Genomic DNA, 21115 nt, shown 5'->3' with positions numbered 1-21115 from the left:
GGTAAAATTGCAAAGAAGTGCTCTTTTCTTCAAGAAAGCAGTTCCAAAATGAGAAACTAGCTCCTCCGAACCATCCCTGACGGCCTTGTCCATACATGACAACACACTGGACAGCTCCCCCAGACTGAGAGAATCAGGATTTCTAGACTGAAGGTCTAAAACTCCCAGACACCAGTCTAGGAAATTAAAAACATTTAGGGTGCGAAGCAGTCCCTTCAAGTGGTGGTCAGTCTCCACAGGAGTCCAGGACACCTTAGCCAGACGATAAGAGAGACCTCCTCTGAGCGTCCACTAAACTGGAGAAGTCACCCAGGGCGGACGAAGGAACCTTTACTCCCACGTCCTCCTTGGTCTCATACCAAATTCCTCCTTTCCCGGCGAGTCTAGAGGGCGGATGGGCGAAAGTGGTCTTGCCCTGATCCTTCCTTCTAGACATAAAATCTTGAAGCTTCTTAAACGCCCTCTTGGTCGACAGCGATGTCTTCATCTCGACGAATTCAGGGGTCTTCACGGTCTTGGAAGACGAAAGTTGAGAGGGAGGAGACCTAGGGGCTGCCGGCTGGAACTTCTCCCCGAAGGCTGAACGTAACAGCCTAACAAGAACCTTGTAGTCCGAGACAGCTGAAGCTACCGGCTGTTCTTCTTCGACGGAACTCCCTGGACTACTAATTTCCCCTTCCTCCCTAAGAGGAACTGGAGAACGCCCCATCAGGAGAGGGAGTACGTCCAGGCAGTCTCAATCCTGAACAAGGACTTCCGTTGGTTGGAAGTACCCGCTACAGGTACGGAATCGCCCTTACGTCGATCCTTAGAGGGACGGACATCTTGTGAAAGAGGAGCGTCCTTAGAAGCAACGGGAACTGTCTTAACAGACACGTCCCTACGAGAGGAAGCGCGAGCTTCCTGACGAGAGGCGCCAAAAGCGTCCTGCTTAGCTAAGCAAGCGTCCTGCTGAGCGTCCTCAAAAGCGTCCTGCCTCGCTCGAAAAGCGTCCTGCTTCGAACGGCGAGCGTCCTGCGGAGCGTCCTCAAAGGCGTCCTGTCGATAACTCAAAGCGTCCTGCTTCGAACGCCGAGCGTCCTGCCGAGCGTCCTCAAAAGCGTCTTGTAGAGCGCGCAAAGCGTCCTGCTTAGAACGCCGAGTGTCCTGCCGAGCGTCCTCAACAGCTCCCTGCCGAGAGCGCAAAGCGTCCTGCTTCGAACGCCGAGCGTCCTGGCGAGCGTCCTCTCCTGAGAGAGCGAAAGATCTATTCGGAGAACGAGAACGGTGTAGATCCGGAGGAGGAGAGAGAGACGAGCGAGACGAGAGAGAATGAGGCTGCTTCGTCCTCTTGACGGGCAGCCGAACGTCCTTCCTACGCTTAGGCTCGACTGCTGCTGGGCGAGTCCTCTGAGCCATCAGCGACGTAATCTGGTCCTGAAGGGACACTAGGATATCCTTCGTAGGTGACGAAGGAGCAAAAGAAGGGGCAGGACTGAGCCTGCGAGAAGGCGAGGGGCGAGGGGACGCCTCCTTCCTTCTAGCAGGCACAGCTATCTGCCTCTCAGGTGAACACGCCTGTGCGTGGAAACCAACGTCCTCGTCGGTAGAAAGCCTTCCTCTCTTCTGAGGAGGAAAGGCATCATAAGCGTCCTCTGACGAAAGAGGAGACATAGGACGTGAAGCGTCCTCAAAGCGAAAGGTCCTTTTCAACGGATGCGAGTCTCTCCGAGCGCTCCACCCCTTGCACGGGGAGGACGCTTCGGAGGACGAAAAGCAATCTTTCAGGACACGCGCTCGTGCGCGCTCCTTGGACAGCCTGGGATTTAGCAACAAGGCCTGCCGAAGGGACGCCAGATCGGTGGGGAGCCCCCGTAACCCTCTTGCGGCTTTCAACATACCCACTCCCCGAGTCCTGGGAGTCCGATAGAGGTCTAGGCCTAGAGGCATTATGGGGCCGATCTGACGCCCCCTCCACAACACTAGGGGCACTAACACAAACTTTCACAGGGCCGGTTTCTAGGGCCAAAACTTTAGATTCGAGAGCACGAATAGACTCCAGAATCAGAGAAAGGGTTGTTACCTTCTCCCCAGACACAGCACTGGGGCCCGAAGGCAACAAAACAGGATTAGGTTGAGCAAAATCTACTGGTGTTAGAGGAGAAATGTTACTATCCTTACCTTTAGTAGAACTGCCCTTGGAGGAAGACCTCCTGACTCTATCGCGCTCCAATTTACGTCGATAGGTCTCATACATCTTCCATTTATCATCATCCAAATCCTTACATTCATTGCACCGATCATCAACCAAGCAAACATGCCCCCTGCAATCCATACAAACTGTGTGAGGATCAACTGAAGGTTTAAGAAGCCTCACCTTACATTCACTCCTCACACACACTCTGAAACTTCCAGTACTTGATCCTGACATCATGTACACAGAAAAGCCAATCCAAAATCAAAAACCAATCCACTATTACGCGTGCCAATCCAACAATCCAGAAGTCGATACCAAAAGTCAATCCAGATAATATTAAGCGAGATAATCAAAAATCCTAGACGGAGGTACTGTAAACAGTTGTTTGCAGCACCGGCGACAGAAAAAATATGAATAGAAAATGGGAATGGTTCCTGATATCCGCCTCCCAGCGGCGGGAATGGGTACTACCACCTGGCCGCCCCACTACGTGTGCCGCGAGTTTTGAAATTCTGTCGGACGTCAGAAATACAGCTATATATATATCTGACAGGTAAGTTTCATGAACAAAACTCACAATCCAAGAGAACACTGCTCCGAAGTGACAACAGAGCAGCCAGTTAAGAGCAAAGATGTGCCTGTTACCATATGGTACTAAGGAACAAGTAGAGGAAATGTTTGAGATAGAGATCGTCAAAAGGTCAACTTCTGCACTATGTTTGCTAGTAGTTATGATGAGGAAGAAGGATGGCTTAAGCAGGTTCTGTGTGGACTACTACTGTGAACCGAATGCCATAACCAAGTTCGACAATAACCCATAGGATATACCAAGGTTATGGTAAAACTTTGCAATAATAGATTTTTTAAGGTGGACAGATCCCAATAGAAGACACATCAGAGGAGAAGGTAGCATCCATGGATTAATGAACTCAGAAGCAATGTTTAACAGGGTGACAAGAAAGATGCTAGCTAAAGCCAAGAACACTGACTATTTTTTGGAAAATGTGATATTTGTACAGCATCATGGGAAGATCACATCAAGAGGCTCCAAGACCTCTCTCAGGCATGAAGTGAGAAATGTAGGACTGACTATATGACCTTCCAAGTGTTACCACAGATACAATGATGTGGAATGCTTGGGACACTAGATCAGCTGGAATAGGATTCCACCAGGTGAAGCAAAGCTGAAGATCCAGGAAATTACACCACCAAGAACCAAGATCCAATTGAGATTATTTGTAGATTTATCTGGTTGGTTATTATTTTATTAGTTTGTGGAAGTCTAGGTAAGTCTAGCATTGCCTTTGACTGACCCAATGAAAAAGGGGTGACTGAACAATGTGGAGTGGAAGGAACCTCTACAAAATGCATTTTGATGGACTGAAGCAGACTTTCTGACATGCATTCATACTATGAGTAAGACCTCAAAAGAACTTTCATTGTGAGGAAAGATGCACTGAATGAAGAATTATGTGGTAAGTTACTACTGCAAGAATCTTTGGGTGGGTATTTCCAGTTACTTATGCAATTAGGAATTCAAGAAGGATTAGCACCTGTACCATTGAAAAGGAGTTTCCAGTTACAGAGTTTGCAGTCAGGTGATTCAATCTGTACTTGTATTTCATTTACAGATTGGCAAAACACCATTTGCACATATTCTAGGTTGCAAGATTTAAAGTCCATGGATCATAAGGTGGGCCATAGCACACAAGTTTGGAGTGGGAGCATTCCAGGAAGCTTGGTGTTGGCATAGATTATCTCAACATAAAATGAAAATAAAAATATATGTGGGGGTGTGTCGTCAAAGCATAATTTGAGAGATTATAATTTTCTTTTATATAGTTTACCTTTTACTACAGTTTTGTGCTGAAGTTCAAGAGTAGATGATTACTAATTTGCTACACTACTCTGGCACAATGATTAAATGCTGTCAATTCTCTGTAGCCGCCTAATTAAAAAAAAAACTTTGGGATATGTTTGTGAGATTGCTTTACATTTATATTTAAAACTTAAAACCAAGTTAATAATGATTCTCTCAGAAGTTTTATGTAATGTACTTTTTCAAGACATTTTCAGACTACCCAAGTCATTCAGAATTACTTATACTTAAAGATACGTCAGAGAGTTGGTTCAAATGTTGAAGTATTACTAAAGGCAACCATCTGCCAAGGTACAAGAGCGAAAGACAAACAGCAGCAGTTGCACTATGAAAACTGTTGGGAGAGGGTGAATAGAGAGATGGAAGAAAGATCATATTAATAGAGGTACAGTTAAAGGAATGAAAGGGGTTGCAGGTAGGAGCCCAAGGGATGCTGCAAAGAACCTTGTGAGGTGCACTGATGTCACTAGACCCCTACAGGGCCTGCTATATCTATAAGAACATTGTGGTATTCTTGTTTTTCCCAGCTCAGCAAAGGCAGGAGAAAAGCCGACAGCTTCAGGTTTTCTATGCAGTATACTGAAAAGGTGTTGGCATTTCCTCTGTCTTTGGTAATTATTAGGTGTGGTCAGCATTGTGGTGGTTACAGATTTTCTTGGTCAGATGCCTTGCTCATTTTTTCTCCAGCCACGTCCAGGGTTGCAATTTTGGCCCATCTTGAATTTATGGGGCTATATGCAAGCTGTGACTTGTAGTCTTCTCTAGCACCGCAGATGGCACATTCACTGTTTTGCAAGGCCCTAGAGGCCTTTAGCAACCACCAGCCTACTTGAGTAAGTCTACTGTGGCTGTGCCCTCAACTCTTGTGAGGTCAACCTTCTTTAGCTTCTTGTCAGTGAGGAGATCTAGCAACATCATTAAGGAATTGAAGTTTATCCTAAGATGCCCTCACCAGCATGTTGCCAAATGGAGTGTTCAGCAAGTCAATGGCTCGTTGTCTGCAGGAAAGTAGAGAGAACTCTGTGATCAAGAAATTGTGTAGGTCCATATTTGTGGTTCTCTCTCCTTGCATATCCAACCAGCAGAGGGCACTAGGAACACTGGGACAGACTTGAGGACATACTCTGCCTTTTTTGTTGAACTCGTGACATTTTGTAGGTGGGACCTGTATTTTGGTTGTCTAAAAACCGACATTTCATTTGTTGAGAAAGAAGATAGGTGAATATTCATGCTACAGTGGTACCTTGAAATACGAAAGTCCCAGCTTATGAAAACTTTCAAGTTACGAACGCAAATACAAAGAATTTTTTGGCTTTACATACGAAAATAGTTCAGTTTATGAAAGTTTGTTGCTGTAAAGTCCCAAGATTCGCCCAGACCACCAATAACAATTTTAAAACTCGCTCCCCGCCAACTGAGTAGACTCGCCACCAACCTCCCGCTCTCCCATTGGTTCCTGATGCTAGTCACTGCCATAAGATCCTGCTCTCCTATTGGTCAGCATCTCTCCCATCGTGCTCTACGTAAAGGCGTCCTTCGCCCACTGCTTCGCACCAGCGTTTGTGTACGCACACAGAATTAGTTCGTTCTATACGATTTCATTTATTAGCGTAAATTCGTGTTAGTGATTTCGTTGTACTACTTTATTGTGTTGTGTGAGAACTTTAGTACATATACTACATAACTTAATTATGTACAGTAAACGTAGTCATGGGTCCCAAGAAAGTTGCTGAAGTTCACGGAAAGAAGAGGATGCTTTATATGAAGACGAAGATGGAGATAATTAAAAAGTATGAAGCTGGCATGCGGTTGAGTGTGATCGCTAAGGAATATGGCCGAAATCCATCGACGATAGGCACCATCCTTAAGCAGAAGGAAGCCATCAAAGCAGCTACACCTTCCAAGGGCATGACTCTTTTGTCCAACGAGGAGCCACGTGCACGACGAGATAGAGAGGCTGCTTCTTGTCTGGATAAAAGACAAAGAAATCGTTGGCGATACAATAACCGAGACAGCAATCTCCCACAAGGCCAGCACCATTTTCGGCGATTTGATTGCCCAGGCCAAAGACGACGGAGGAGAAGGGACATCGACGAGATGACGATCAACGAAGGCTACAGTTCTCGGCAAGTCTTCAACTGTGATGAGACTGGCCTTTTTTGGAAAAAAAATGCCTCGTCGGACATACATCACGGAGGAAGAGAAGAAGCTACCCGGGCATAAGCCTATGAAAGACAGGCTTATGCTCGCACTTTGTTCGAACGCCAGTGGGATTGCAAGGTGAAGCCCCTACTTGTGTATCATTCGGAGACTCCTCGAGCCTTCAAGGCCCACAAAGTGCTTAAGGAGAAGCTTCCAGTGATGTGGAGGGCTAATGCAAAAGCCTGGGTAACAAGACTTTCGTTCACCGAGTGGGTAAATCTGCGTTTCGGCCCGACAGTGAAGAAATTCTTGGAAGAGAAGTGCTCCCTCTGAAATGTCTGCTGTTGTTGGACAATGCCCCTGCTCACCCTCCTCGCCTCGAGGAAGATATCCTAGTGGAGTATTCTTTCATCAAGGTTCTTTATCTTCCGCCTAACACCACCCCTCTCCTCCAGCCCATGGACCAGCAAGTGATATCGAACTTCAAGAAGCTGTATATGAAACATCTTTTCAAAAGATAATTCGACATCACCGATACCACAAACCTCACCTTGCATGAATTTTGGAAGGAGCATTTCGATATTGTAATATGCATCCAACTCATCGATCAAGCTTGGCAGGAGTTTTCGAGGCGAACCTTGAATTCTTCGTGGAGGAAACTCTGGCCTGATGCCGTATCTGCCTGAGACTTCAAGGGATTTGACGTGGGCGAAGCTAGTGCAGATTCAGAAACAGTTGATGATCCTGAAACTGTTTTGCAACCAGATCTTGACGAGATCATTGCACTCAGCAAGCCCATATGGGGCTGGTCGTCAACGAGGACGACATCAATGACCTTCTCGAGGAGCACCAAGAGGAGCTTACGACGGATGACCTGAAGGAGTTGGTGGCCATGCAACATAAAGTCATTCAAGAAGAGTTCTCTAGCAGCGGTGAGGACGACGACGACGACCCTATGACAAAGGCAGAAATTAAGGATGCTCTAGCTGCTTTTCAGAAGGTGCAATCATTTGTAGAAAAGAGACGCCCCGAAAAGGTTTGCACAGGTCGTATGCTTGCGCAGTTCGATGACGTTTGCCCGAGTCATTTCAGGAACATTGTCAAAAGCAGGCAGAAGCAATCTTCCTTGGATAGTTATTTTTTAAAGAGGCCTTTAGTAAGCAAACAGGAAGATCCAAGTGATACAAAAAAACAAAGTTGAAAGTGGTGAAGAAATTGAAATTTTGTAAAAAATGTAAAGTATAAAAAAGTAAAAATAAAGAAAAAAAAATTTAATTTTAAGTTTTTAGTAAAGTTTTGTGCCATTTGTTAATGTGTTTCATAAAGTCTAGTCTTAATGTTTCCTGACATTTTTTAATTAGTGTGTTTCGTAAAGTTAAGTGTATGTACGTACAAGTTTTCTGCCGTTTGTCCTCCTCCTCTGTCGCCACTTTTGGAGATAGCCTCACTCGAAAGGTAAGGTTCCACATTTTACTACATACGTACGTATTTACGTACAGTATTTCTTGTATACCATGTACACTAATACACTTTATTTACAGGTACTAGGTAGTACATATTAGTAGTACGTATTAAGTTAGGTATTGAATGGTCCAAATTGTTGTATTTCATAGTTTATTGGTCAATTTAGCTTTATTATAAAATTTACTGGGGTGTTTTTGTAGGGCTTGGAATGAATTAGGCAATTTACATGTAAAATGCGGTTCAAGATACGAAAAAGCTCAGGTTACGAAGGCCACCTTGGAACGGATTAATTTCGTATGTCGAGGTACCACTGTATTTGCATTTGCTACTTCATCCACAGACATCCTTTGGTATTTTCTCCTTAAAAAACCATCATATCAGCAGGTGGCACAGTTGTATTTAGCCTGTCGCCTGCCAGGATGGATGTAAAGTAAGAACCATGCTGGGTCTACCTGCTATTGGGATGATCTTTGCAGCTCTCTCAAAAGAGCAAGTCAAGAGCTGGATGCCACATTTAGTTCTACATTGGCTGCATGTCTGTTGGACTGTTAATCACCGGGATTGCTTCAAAGGCCTTGCCGAGTCTACCAGAAATGACAGTTCTCATGAGAGGGCTAGTCTGGGGGATGGGTGGGTGGGGGGGGGGGGGGGGGGGGGGGGGGGGGGGGGTGGGGGGGCGGGGGTGCAGCATAGTTGTTTTATATCTTGGCATGTATGACTTTATTTGGTCTTTAGTTGCTAGGGTTAATGAAAAAACCATTTCAGTAATGGAGACTAATCTTGTGCTCAAGAGAGAGAACAAGCCAGAAACGAAGTGCTTTAGATGAATCATTAGTGGCTCTTTGGTTGGTAGAGCATGGCCAAATTTTGTCCATTGGTCACCATACGGTTATGTGGGAACTACACTTGTCTATTAGGTTGTTCTGAAAGGTCACCTGAGTAAGAAAAAAAATGCATAGGAGTGCTATAAGTCAAATGATTTATTCCTGGAATCTGACCTATTTTTGATATGCCAAGCAAGCAGGAAATGTGGTTGCAAGCAAGCAGGTCGGGTATACAACCAAGGCGTGTGATGTATAAGCATGTGACTGTGAGGGGCTCTGTGACTGGCTACCAAACCTGGTGGCTAAAACATGGGTTTGGAAGCAAAGCTTGGAGATAACAGCCTCAAGTAAAAGGCACATTAAAGAATGCTGAACCATTTATGCTACTATTATTATATTACTGTACGTGGGAGAACCCCCTACAAAAGAAAGACACCTTGGACAAAGGACCATAAAAAGAGAAAGTATCACCATCAGGAGACAGCAGCCCCAGTGCCAGTGCCGCCTGAACAGAGCTTCCCTGTCCTCTCAGGCAAATCAGCTAATCAGAGGCCAGCATTCTCAGCACTAAACAGACCCTATTTTTCATTGGCTCACAAACTCGGGCAATCAGAGGCCAGCACTCTGAAAACTAACCAGACACCCTATTATTATTATTATTATTATTATTATATTTTTATTATGGAAGCACTAAATTCTATCTTACCAAGTGACGATACATTAACAGCGTTCAAAATGATGAATGGGTCTTCAGTCCATGCTACAGATGTAAGAGTAGTAGTCATACTTGATGGTATCAGAGTTGTTTGTGTTTCAGTTCCTGAAATGATATACTTTTGTAAGCAAATATGCATGCATGATAATCTACATTCTAGCTACGATAAATAACCAACTCACCATTAGGAATATTCCATGAGAATGTTTAAGGATTTTATTTGATCTTTCTTGTCTGTTTAGTAACTTCCACTGGTCTGTTAAGCTTAAGTTAAAAAAAAAAATCTCTACTAACTAGATAGCAAAGCAGTAGTCATAGTTACTTATTTCTCATCTGGAATTCAGACTGAAAACATTAGCCCACAAGATTGCCAAGTTACACTGAAGGCAAATATTAAATTTACAATACGTACAAGCTACTGTGTAATGATAATATGTATGCCAAATAAAAGCGGATTTCGAGTATGAATATCAAGCTACTAAACAAAAATACAGTTAAAAAAGATCTGAAATATATGATCCAGAGAGCTACTGTGTTAATCTTTAGTAGCCAGTCATAGACATGGCAGACTCATTACTAATAAGCGCACAATGAGAAGATGAGAAATTAGCTGCAGTGGTAACCTTTTCCATAATTTATTGCCTGTTTTACCCTGATCAACCAGTCATCAAAGTAGTTTAGGGTCCTAGTACCTGAACTATTTATTGATTAAAAAACTAAGATTTTGTTAGAGTAACGTAGGACCTTGATCTTTAATATATTCTCTATAATTTATTCGGACTAAGTAAATGGTGGGGTTTTGTTATCATAAGGTGTTCATGAACTGGCTCCAGACAGAGGAGTTTCCAAGGACTGAATACTCAGTAATCTGCTTCAAAACCAATAAAAAATTACATAGACTACTGGAATACTTACTAAAAATACCAGAGAGAGTGTTTAATAATGCAGTCCTCCTATACATGGGGGTATGAAGGCCAAGCTCCATGGTCTGTTTATCATACTTTGAGGCTTTATTAGATAATTTTTTTACATTTCAATAAAAATAGGCCAAATTTCATTATCAATCACTAATCTAAACTTTCTTAGAATATAACAGACTTATTCATTAGTACACAAAGGTACTGTTGAAAATTCAACACTACACAATCAAACTAAAAGCATCTATCAAACTGATGGGCTCTTCATTTCTCACAAGAGTTATAGAAAAGCCAACCACGGACAATCAGAATCAGAAGAAAAATTCTCTGCCTTTTCCTCGTCATGAAGACAATAGAAAGGAAATATTTTATATACTTTTGTATATAAAATATTTCCTTCTAAACACATCTAAATAGTAGCGAGTCACTCAAATTGTCAACCCACCCACATCCATCCCCCTCCCCCCAGGAAGGAAGATAAAATTCATACCTTCTGTATTAGATGAACATTTCTCACAACGTGGGTCATCACAAATGCCTGCTGTTATTTCAGTTTTTTTGCAGATAACAACAGCTCCAGGAATTGCATCTGCATGGTATTCTTGTCCTTGAAGGCATGCTGCAATCTCACCATCTCCACCGGCAATCTCTACACTGGAAACTAGAGCAGTTTCAGACCTGATACAAATTGCAACAGATTCCAGTTTTTTGCCTTTCACGTGTGAAAAGGTAGCACGATGAATGTTACCTGGTCCTGTACCCTGTATAGACCTAATGCCTGCCGAAGTTAGCGTTATGTTATCAAGTATTATATCAGCCCCAGACCCTATGCTAAGAGCTTCATCCAGGAGGGTCATATTTGCAATGTGTTCTACTTTTGCCTTGCCTTCTACAACTTCAACAGCCCTCTCTTTCATCAGCAGTGATTTTATGTACTTTGCTTCAAATTTTCCAGCATTTATTGTTTCCGGGGCCAATTCAACTGACTGGCAGTTACCAATTTCAAAAGATGAAGCCTCAGGGTGTACGTATGGTATGATAGCTTTTGTATTGAACATGATATTATTAATTTGTGATAACTTCAACTTCACAATGGGTGCCACAATACTACGACTTTTGAATTCAACTTCTGAAACTGCATTAATATCCATCCTTACTCTAGGAGGGGGTTGGGTGCTATCAATTTCTACTTCTTCCCAAGCTGGTGATTCTGGAACAACTTTTACAGAAAATGCTTTCTCAGGAATAATGATCTTTTCTCGGACATTTGCAAAGTTAAGAAAAATGTTAGAATTCCGTGGTTTGAAGGCACCTGGTGCAATTATTATTTTATTGACACCAACAACATTCAGCTGTTGCAAAGCTGTGTCAATACTGCCAGGACAAATGAGAACAGAACCTTCTGTTGTCAGGGTTAGCTGTCTTTCAGTGCCTGAGGAAGACAATACAATGCTCCTTGTGCCTTGACATTTTTTATTCGCAACAAATGCTGGGGGAGATCCAAAGCTTGCATCATTCTGCTGGAATAATCAGTATGAAAGAAGTTAGTACAGATCCTGAAGTCATAGAGACATACAATTCTATAAGTAATTTATATTATTAACAAGTTTAATGGAGTTACTGACACCACATCAAATGCATAACATATTTTACAGTCTTTTAATATTCTCCTTATGAATACACTCCATCACATGTAACACTTAAAATTGACATTAATTTAACTCAAGAGCAACTAAACTCATTTAAGCCAAACTTTACCTTGGCAATCAATGGTACAATTTAGTTCCTTAGTTAATACTACGGCAATACAGAAATTTAAAGTACGTAATACAGAAATTTAAAGTAAATCTAGATTATCAAGCATTTGCTTGAACAATGTTGGGTAGATATAATCCATATTAATAATACAGAGCCAAAGCTGAAAAGCATAAAAAAATTCTATACAGGATGGACACCTGTTATACGGCAAAAGTGCATGGTTAACATTTTACTAACTAAAAAGTTCATCTTAGCCCACTTTACTATATTATCAATGCAGAGCACAAGAGGGTCTTCAGCCAATGCCATCCTTGTTGCTGCAAAAAATTTCAAAATGTTATCAGCAGTGTAAGTTGCACCCGAGGGATTTAGTTTGGATACCTATTCCATTGATTGCTAAGGCGAGCAAGATTATGCTTAAATTACTACCTTGTAGCACTCCTTGATTAAATATATCTGACATTGTTGTTCCAACTTAAACCTGGGATAGCATATTTTTAATAAAAACCTTGATAAAAAAGGCTAATTGCTTCTCAGGTAACATTCATGAAGAACCCTCAGAGTGCCATACCTCCAAGTTCCATCATAGGTCTTCTTAAGGTCAAGAAAAGTGTGATGTGATGCTGTATTTTCAGCAAAAGGTTCATATACTGGAGATTCCATTTGAACCAACACAACAGTTGTGGAATGCATACTTGGAAAGCACACTGAGCAGGAGACAAATATTCACTGTGTACCAAGTACCATATAACGTGTGTGACATCACTAACACCGTCACTGCCTGCAAGCTGTGCCAGGTCATGCACCCCAGCCAACAGCAGGAGCCTCTTCACAATGACGACTACCCATCAAAACCCTTCAAGTCAATGTCAGTGGACTTCTTCCAGGTAGTGGGAAAGTCCTATCTCGTGGTTGCCTACCTCCTCTCCGGCTGGCCTGTGGTCGTCCCTTGCAAGGGTAGCACTACTGCCTTCTCGACCCTATGGCACTTTTGCTGCTACTTCAAAGAGGTGGATGTTCCCTGTGCCTATGCACCAATGGAGGACCTCAATTTACCAGCAAAGAATTTGCCGACTTCACAGAGGGTTGGGGTGTACACCACATAACCTTGTTGCCACACTACCCGCAGTCTAATGGACATGTCAAGACTACCATCAAGGCTGTCAAGCACTTGATCCTCAAAATGGCCCCAACAGGAAACATCGACCACAAGGCCTTTGAGCATGACCACCTGGAGTTACGAAATACACCCACCCACTCTGGTCGCTCTCCTGCTCAGGTACTGTATGGTCACCCTCAGGGACGTGCAGGGTTCTCAAAGATATTAAGGACACAACACTAGCACATACTCTGAAAATGTTTACTGCTATCATATGCAATGTACATCAGTGTTAGGTAGAAGGTAACAAACTAAATGTTAATTAACCCTTAAACGCCGAAGGGGTATATTAAAAATCATCTTCTGTGTGCCGAGGCGTTCTCGGAGTGAGCGCGGAAGTGGAAAAAATAATTTTTTTTAAAAATCACAGTGCGCTTAGTTTTCAAGATTAATAGTTCATTTTTGGCTCCTTTTTTGTCATTGCCTGAAGTTTAGTATGCAACCATCAGAAATGAAAAAAATTATCATAATCATATATAAATAATGCGATATATGATAGCACAAAAATAAAATTTCATATATAATTGTATTCAAATCGCACTATGCACAAAACGATTAAAGGTAACGAGTTAATTTTTTTCGTTGTAATGTACACTAAATTGCGATCATTTTGGTATATAACACATTGTAAAACGATAAAAGCAACACAGAGAAAATATTATCACAAAATAATGCATGAATTCGTAACGCGCGGATGTAAAATATTTTTTTCAAAAATTCACCATAAATCTAAATATTGTCCTAGAGACTTCCAATTTCTTTCAAAATGAAGACAAATGATTGAATATTACTATACTGTAAGAGTATTAGCTTACAATTGCAGTTTTCGACCATATCTGACGAGTTAAAGTTGACTAAATGTCGAATTTTTTTATATATTTTTTTATATGCAATTATTTCGGAAATTAGAAAAGCTACAACCTTCAAATATTTTTCGTTTTATTCTACATGAAATTTCGCACATTTTCATATATAAAACTCTATGAAATGCCTAATATGAAACGAAGCAAATATTCCGAGAATGCGACGTACGCATTTCGGAGATTTGTGGCGGAGAATCCGCGCGCGGAGGGAAGGAAAGTTCTTTTTTTTTAAATTCACCATAAATCTAAATATTGTGCTAGAGACTTCGAATTTGTTTCAAGATGAAGATAAATGACTGAATATTACTAGACTGTAAGAGTTTTAGCTTACAATTGTGTTTTTCGACCATTTCGGTAGAGTCAAAGTTGACCAAACGTGGTTTTTTTTCTATTTATCGTAATTTATATGCAAATATTTCAAAAATGAGAAAAGCTACAACCTTCAATTATTTTTAGTTGTATTCTACATGAAATTGCAAACATTTTCATATATAAAACTTTATGTAACGGCTAATCTAAAATGGTGCAAACATTACCACAATCACACGTATGATTTTTTGGTAAGATTGTTTACCGCTGCTGGACGTAAAGAAAATGTTATTTTTTTCATAAATTCACCATAAATCGAAATATTGTGCTAGAGACTTCCAATTTGTTGCAAAATGAAGGTAAATGATTGAATATTACTAGAATATAAGAGTTTTTACTTACAATTGAGTTTTTCGACCATTTCGGTAGAGTCAAAGTTGACCGAAGGTTGAAAATTTGTCACTTATCATTTTTTATATGAAAATATTTCAAAACTGATAAAAGCTACAACCATGGGTTGTTTTAAGTTGTATTGTGCATGAAATTGCGCACATTTCCATATATAAAACTTTATGTAACGGCTAATTTTAAAATGGTGCAAACATTACCACAATCGCATGTATGTTTTTTCGGAAGAGTTACCGCGCGGACGTAAGGAAAACGTTTTTTCATAAATTCACCATAAATCGAAATATTGTGCTAGAGACTTCCAATTTGCTGCAAAATTAAGGTAAATGATTGAATATTACTTAAATATAAGAGTTTTAGCTTACAATTGCGTTTTTCGACCATTTCGGTAGAGTCAAAGTTGACAGAAGGTTGAAATTTTGGCACTTATCGTTATTTATATGAAAATATCTCAAAACTGATAAAAGCTACAATCATGACTATTTTTTTCTTGTATTCTACATGAAATTGCGCACATTTTCCTATATAATACTCCATGTAACGGCTAATTTAAAATGGTACAAAAATTATGTCAAAGTGATTAAATAATTTCCGAGATGTGTCACCGATACTTTTTAGTGCGGCAAGAAAGAAATTCGCGCTTGCGCGCCTGCGTAACGATTGTAAACAAAACAACACCTTGATCCGTGAACTCCCAGCATCCCCCAAGGCGCGTGATTCAAGAGTTTTCGGCTGGTAGGCCTATAACTATTTTTCAGCGAATTTAAAAAAAAAACTTTTGTATGTCGACGTAAAATACGTCCAGTCGGCACCCGAGAGAAAAAATGTTGACGTAAAATACGTCCACTCAGCGTTTAAGGGTTAAGCGTAGTACACAGGTGTCTGATACATAGGTTATTGCAAGGTATTCCTATTCTAATTAGTAAATGCCTTACAATAAGATGAGTATATCATGAAACAAATCTATATTAGTAGGAAACTTACTCTCAATTTACAGAAGTAGTCTTCTGTCTGCCATGAATTTAAAATTATTGATGACTTCACTTTCATCAACTGTTATGTCCTGAGAATGTTTCTGCTTTTTAACTACTTGCAGGTGCATACTCAAGTGTGCTGTCCTAGTTTGCTACCAGTTCCACAAGTTCCGAGAAATTTCCAGCATTGTCTCTGTTAGGACTCTCATCATTACCTCTTAATGTCAAGCCTTGTCTGCACAAATAAAAAACATTAACCTGTCTTGAAATTAGCTCTCTGTTCTTTTGTCTTTCTCTTTCTTGTGAAGCTTTCTTTTCTCTGTCAGCAACTTGGAATGCTTTCTCCAAAGAGCTGTTCTGATAAGCATTCCATCACATCATACTGAAAACATGGGTCTCACTAGCAGAATGCCGAGAAATCTTCTCAGTGTCACGTTCCCTGCCACTGATTCCTCTGGTTTTCCAGAATGGGGTACTGATACCTTTCCTCTTGATTGAAAATGCAGCAGCTGAAGCAATACATTTTTTTAAATTGAAGAATTTGCTTTGTAAAATGAACGGACTTATGCATAAATTGAGGGTACTTTTACGCCCTGCCCAAAAGGGACAGCTGGGGTCACCTCAGTGCATACAGCACCTGTTATTGCTGATCTTTTCACATCAACTTCTTAAGTGCATGTGGAATGTGTACAGTGTGTTGCGAACTTAGGCTATAAGTACATATGGCTGTTATAGAATTGTGCTACAATAAAAAAAGGGGCTTATTGCTCAGTCTTATCTCATTTTTCTCCCTATGTTTCTTTTCCTTTTTTCTTCTTTTCTTTTTTCTTTTTTATTCAGAAGAGCACTTTTCCTCAGAGGGCAAAAGGCAGGGGCTTGAGCCCCTATGGCCCTCCCTATGTGCATGTCCCTGGTCACCCTCTGTATGTTTGTGCCTGCCCACTCTCAGTTGTTCAAGGAAGATTGGCTAGAAAAGGCCCATGACTGTGACCACCAAGCCGCTGCCAGAGATACTCAGATGCAGCACAATTATGACACCCCTGCCTGCCCCCTGCTCAGACTTAATGTGGGCCAACAGTCTGCCTCCAGGACCCGACATCCCACCGATGGGGCAAGGTTGGGATCATCATGGGTGGTGCGCAATCACATCAGTGCGAGATCCGCCTCCCAAGTGGTCGTGTGCTACTTCGGAACAGTCGCTTCCTATACCAAGTGCCCAGTCCTGATCAAGTTCCCAATTCTGCTCTCCCTGTGGTCCCTAGCCCAGACATGGAAAAGCTGTCAACTCCCTCTCAAGCCCATCACAGGTCTCCAAGATTAAATAGGCCTACTAGTGACAAAGCCCATGTGTGCCATGTACACAGCTTGCTTCGTACATTCATACTTGATAAATTCCCTTTATATAACTTTAGTATGTTCAAAATACCTCTTTGAAAGCAAAAGGGGAGGGGAGGTATGGATTAATGTTTTATGGTACTATATGCATATGTATTCCATGTAATTTATACAGTATTATAAACACATGCACGTGTCATGTTGGCCACACACTGCACAAGAGCATGAATATTTTCCTGCTACTCTTGGCAGTAATTGCCTGCCATGCAGAGCCTCTCTGTAAATATTTACTTGTTGCTATGCTATATGGAATAATGAAAACTACGACTCAAGATATAATTTCTTCAATCCTGCAATCTTCTGTCTTCTAATACAAGACATCACCACCAATCACCATTGAAAATCAAAGGATGGGCTGAATCGAGACTGTTCAGACTTATGAAAAACACTTCTCGAATCCAAATTGTATTACAAATGTGGGCATGACAGTATGGGCCCGAGTTGCCCCTACTAAGTGGGAACTTTGCAGTGAGGTTAGTACACCTATGGCTAGCAAAGTTAAAAGAGATGCCCTTGCCCTGGGCGCAGACCAGAAAACCAACAACGTTGTTACCTACACTTGTAATATAAACCTACTCCAAGGAGAGGGACAGTAGAGGGCCAGAAGGCCCCCTATGCGGGCCAGAAGCCCCCTATGCCTCCTCTCCCAGCATCATGCCAGTCACAGATAAAGGTCCTAATGTACTGCAATTTTCAAAAGTGGTCTCTATGTCCTTGAGGTGGTGTGCAGCAAAGACTGACTTGCATCTCCAAAAGGCTGACTGAAGGATAGTCGAAAGGGACATATGTCTGAATGCAAGAGAGGTAGTAACAATCCTGACCTCGTGGGCCTTTAGCTTTAAAAATTGGCAAGACGTCTTCTTTAATCTATGAGTGAGATTTTGAAATAAAGCTTCTTAGAAAGAAGGAAAGTGCATTCTTGGAAAGTGCATGCTTGGAAAGAGGGTGAGAAGGGTTCCTCACAGAACACCAGAGGTTGTTTAAGGGCCCCCTGACCTTTTCGGTCCTTTGAAGGTAAAACCTAAGGGCCCTTACAGGGCAGAGACGCCTCTCCTCTTCTTCTGACCCAAGAATGTCCATTAAATTTCTAATGGTGAACAAATGTGGCCAAGGATTAGAGGGGTTACCATTCTTGGCAAGGAAACCAAGAGAGAAGGAGCACACAGCATCCCTTTGTGAAAAGCCAACTCTCTTACTGATTGCTTGGAGCTCACTTGTATGTTTGGCGGTACCCAAAGACACGAGGAAAAGGATTTTCTTGGTCAGGTTCATAACTGAGATAGAACAAAGCAGTTCGTAGGAGGGACCTGAGAGCCATTTCAAATTATGTCTAAATTCCAGGAGACAATGTCTGACTACTCTTGCTTGATGGAATCGAAGGACTTATTAGGTTATTAGGTCACTTAGGTCTTAGTCAGAGGACAGATCTAGACCTCTATGTTTAAACACCAAACTTAGCAGAGTATAGGTCAACAGCTTCCTGGAGGTCCTCAGGTAAAGCAAGAAGTCGGCTACCCGACTTACAGATGTCTCAGAAGAAGACACATTATGGCGACTGCATTATCATCTGAAAATTGGACACTTGGACTGGTAGAGCTTGCTAGAAGAAGGTCGTCTGCATCCAGCAATAGCTTCTAGGTGAGGAATGAAATATGAAGAGAGGTAAGGGAAGTTCTTGTTTTTCCTTGAGCCTGCTCTCCTACATTTAAAGTACGGTTTCTCAACACGGGCCTTATGGTCCCTTGGGGACCCATGAAAATTTTTCAGACCTCAGGAGAAAAAAAATAAAATGGGGGGGATGGCAGGTGGCCTGCAGAAATAAAACTCATAGGACAGATTGGTATACTTGAGTGGAACTTAGCCAATAAAAGAAGTAAATCCAATAAAAAAGCAAAATTCACCATTTTCTACCTGTCAAACATAGACTAATTGAATGTCTGGAAACAAAAAGCTTCAAGGGAAAGACTCAAACCTGAGAGAAAACAAGACTGACTCACAGGCTTTGAACCCTCTTCATAAGGAGGGCTTGACAAAACAAGACTTAAGAGTGAGATCCTGAGAAACATCCATTCCCGCACTTAATTTGACAAACATTATCAGACAAGTGTGTGTGTGTGTGTGTGTGTGTGTGGTGTGTGTGTGTGTGTGTGTGTGAGAGAGAGAGAGAGAGTGATGAGAGAGATGTGAGAGAGAGAGAGAGAGAGAGAGAGAGAGAGAGAGAGAGAGAGAGAGAGAGAGAATGTCTCCTTGATATCAAGGCTCCTCAAGATAGTCTTGTCCTCTAAGTGTACAAGGCTGCTCAATGAGAAGGATTTCCTCTGATGAGTCCAGGCAAGATAGAAGCTCTTAAGGACAGCTGAAAGGAAAGAAACTCACTAAAGAATCAAGGGAATACCTTCCGTGATCTTCACAAGGTAGGCAAAGAAAAGCAATGTCTTCTTGAAGAAATGCTGAATAAAAAATAAGCATGGTGATTTGAGACTAAGCTACAACTTTTCTGAGGCTGGCTTAACAACTAATTTCTATAGTGCAAAGAACCTTATGGAAGTACTGCAGGCACTGAATCATCATATCTGTGCCTGGTAGGTCCCAAGAGAGCACAATTCATGAGGACAGGTATACTAACAAAGGTCAAAGTCGTTGCATAGCGTAGGTTTCCCTAAGCGCAAGACAAGCCCAACTGAAAAGGTACAAGGGTGAGCAATGACCTATTGCCTCAAGAACAAGATAACAGGTAACTGATCAAGAAAGCTGGGATATGGACTTGGTCCACAGTCCAAGCACAATCATGGAAGATAATGGTAATGAGCATGAAATGATGTCCAGGTAAATTGAGCAACCTCATGACTTGGACAAAACCTTCAGACCCCAAGAAGGTATCACTGGACGTAGGCAACTAAGGGCTAGAGGCTTTCATTGGATGGGCAGCCATCAAACCATCACCTGGCCAACCCTCAACAAACTGTCCATTTAAGGGGTGAACAAAGGGAATGGTCTCAACATGGGAAGTTAGCATTCTCCCAAGAGTGCTGACAGCAAGGGGAAAGAAGAATTCACTGATATCTAAATGACAATAAACGATGCACTCAAAGAATTACCAAATCACTACCCGACTCCAAAAAAATCTATCCACTACAGCTCACGGGCCTTAAGAGCCATCCGATACTTTTGGTATCGATGCTGCTCTTGTATTCCTGACAAATGAGAGAAATTACTTGTACAATAAAGAAAATCAAATTTATAATAAAGCTTCCCAATCAGTTTTGTGACCAGTAAAGGAGCAACATTAAAGTTTTGATTGAGTGGCAGCCAAAGAAAAAGTGAGATTTCAGCCAAGTCAGCTGGTGGAACTCCCTATTAATCACTAAACCTTAATTGAGTTGTTAAGCTTTAATGAGAGAACCAGCTGTTGCTTAAGAACTCCTGTATAAAACGAAGATTTATATGCTTAATAAAACATTTATCAAGGCTTGTATACTTTCATAGGAACAAACATTTTAGCAAAACTTATGTGGTCTGTTGTACAATTTGTTTATTCCTCATCCAATCATGGGGACTCCATACATGGCTTTCAGAATCATCATCTTATTACTGCAGCATAGTGGTTGATGACCCACATACAGACTCCAGGTCTTAGAGTTTCATTTACATCCCCATGGTAGCACTGAAAATTTGGTCTCAAGCTTTCACCTATGCTACTGCAAGCAATTTTCTTTTAGCAATTCTTTCCTCTTATGAAGTATTAAGAGTATACTTATATACACAGAGGGGTTGAGTATGTAAGCAACGTTACTTATTTTCCAGGGAGAGATATCTAATCTGACAATCTGACAGCATACCATATCTTTGAGCACATATTACCACACTGAATACCATTCGTCTTGTAATGGACGTGCCAAACCAAATTGTTTTCCCCGGTACATTATCAAATCATTATGCATGACATTTTGCCAATTACTGAGTTATGTTGTTCTGTGCAGTGCTATGTAAACAACTAAATTATATTTTTTTTATTAAGTTAATTCCAGAAGAAACTCTAAGCTCTGGAAGCTCAATAGATGATGACTTTGGTGACCTCGGTAAAAAAAAAAAAAAAAAAAAAAAAAAAAAAAAAAAGTCGACGACCCATTCA

The 21115-nt window shown here is 41.4% G+C and overlaps 1 protein-coding gene across 1 annotated transcript in view; it reads right to left on the bottom strand.

Annotated features, from left to right (window-relative positions):
* Window positions 1–21115, bottom strand: part of LOC135206631 (uncharacterized) — a 116130-nt gene that overhangs the window by 16224 nt on the left and 78791 nt on the right. The window contains exons 4-5 of the mRNA XM_064237972.1: window positions 10608–11637; window positions 9192–9305 (exon numbers count right to left, since the gene is read on the bottom strand). Of these exons, the coding sequence (XP_064094042.1) occupies window positions 9192–9305; window positions 10608–11637 (1144 nt within the window). The remainder of the gene's footprint in view (window positions 1–9191; window positions 9306–10607; window positions 11638–21115) is intronic.

The sequence above is a fragment of the Macrobrachium nipponense genome, chromosome 31, assembly GCF_015104395.2.
Source record: "Macrobrachium nipponense isolate FS-2020 chromosome 31, ASM1510439v2, whole genome shotgun sequence".
In the NCBI taxonomy this organism is placed as follows: domain Eukaryota; kingdom Metazoa; phylum Arthropoda; class Malacostraca; order Decapoda; family Palaemonidae; genus Macrobrachium; species Macrobrachium nipponense.
The sequence above is the reverse complement of the archived record's forward strand: the minus strand, read 5'-3'. Positions and strand labels throughout refer to the sequence as shown.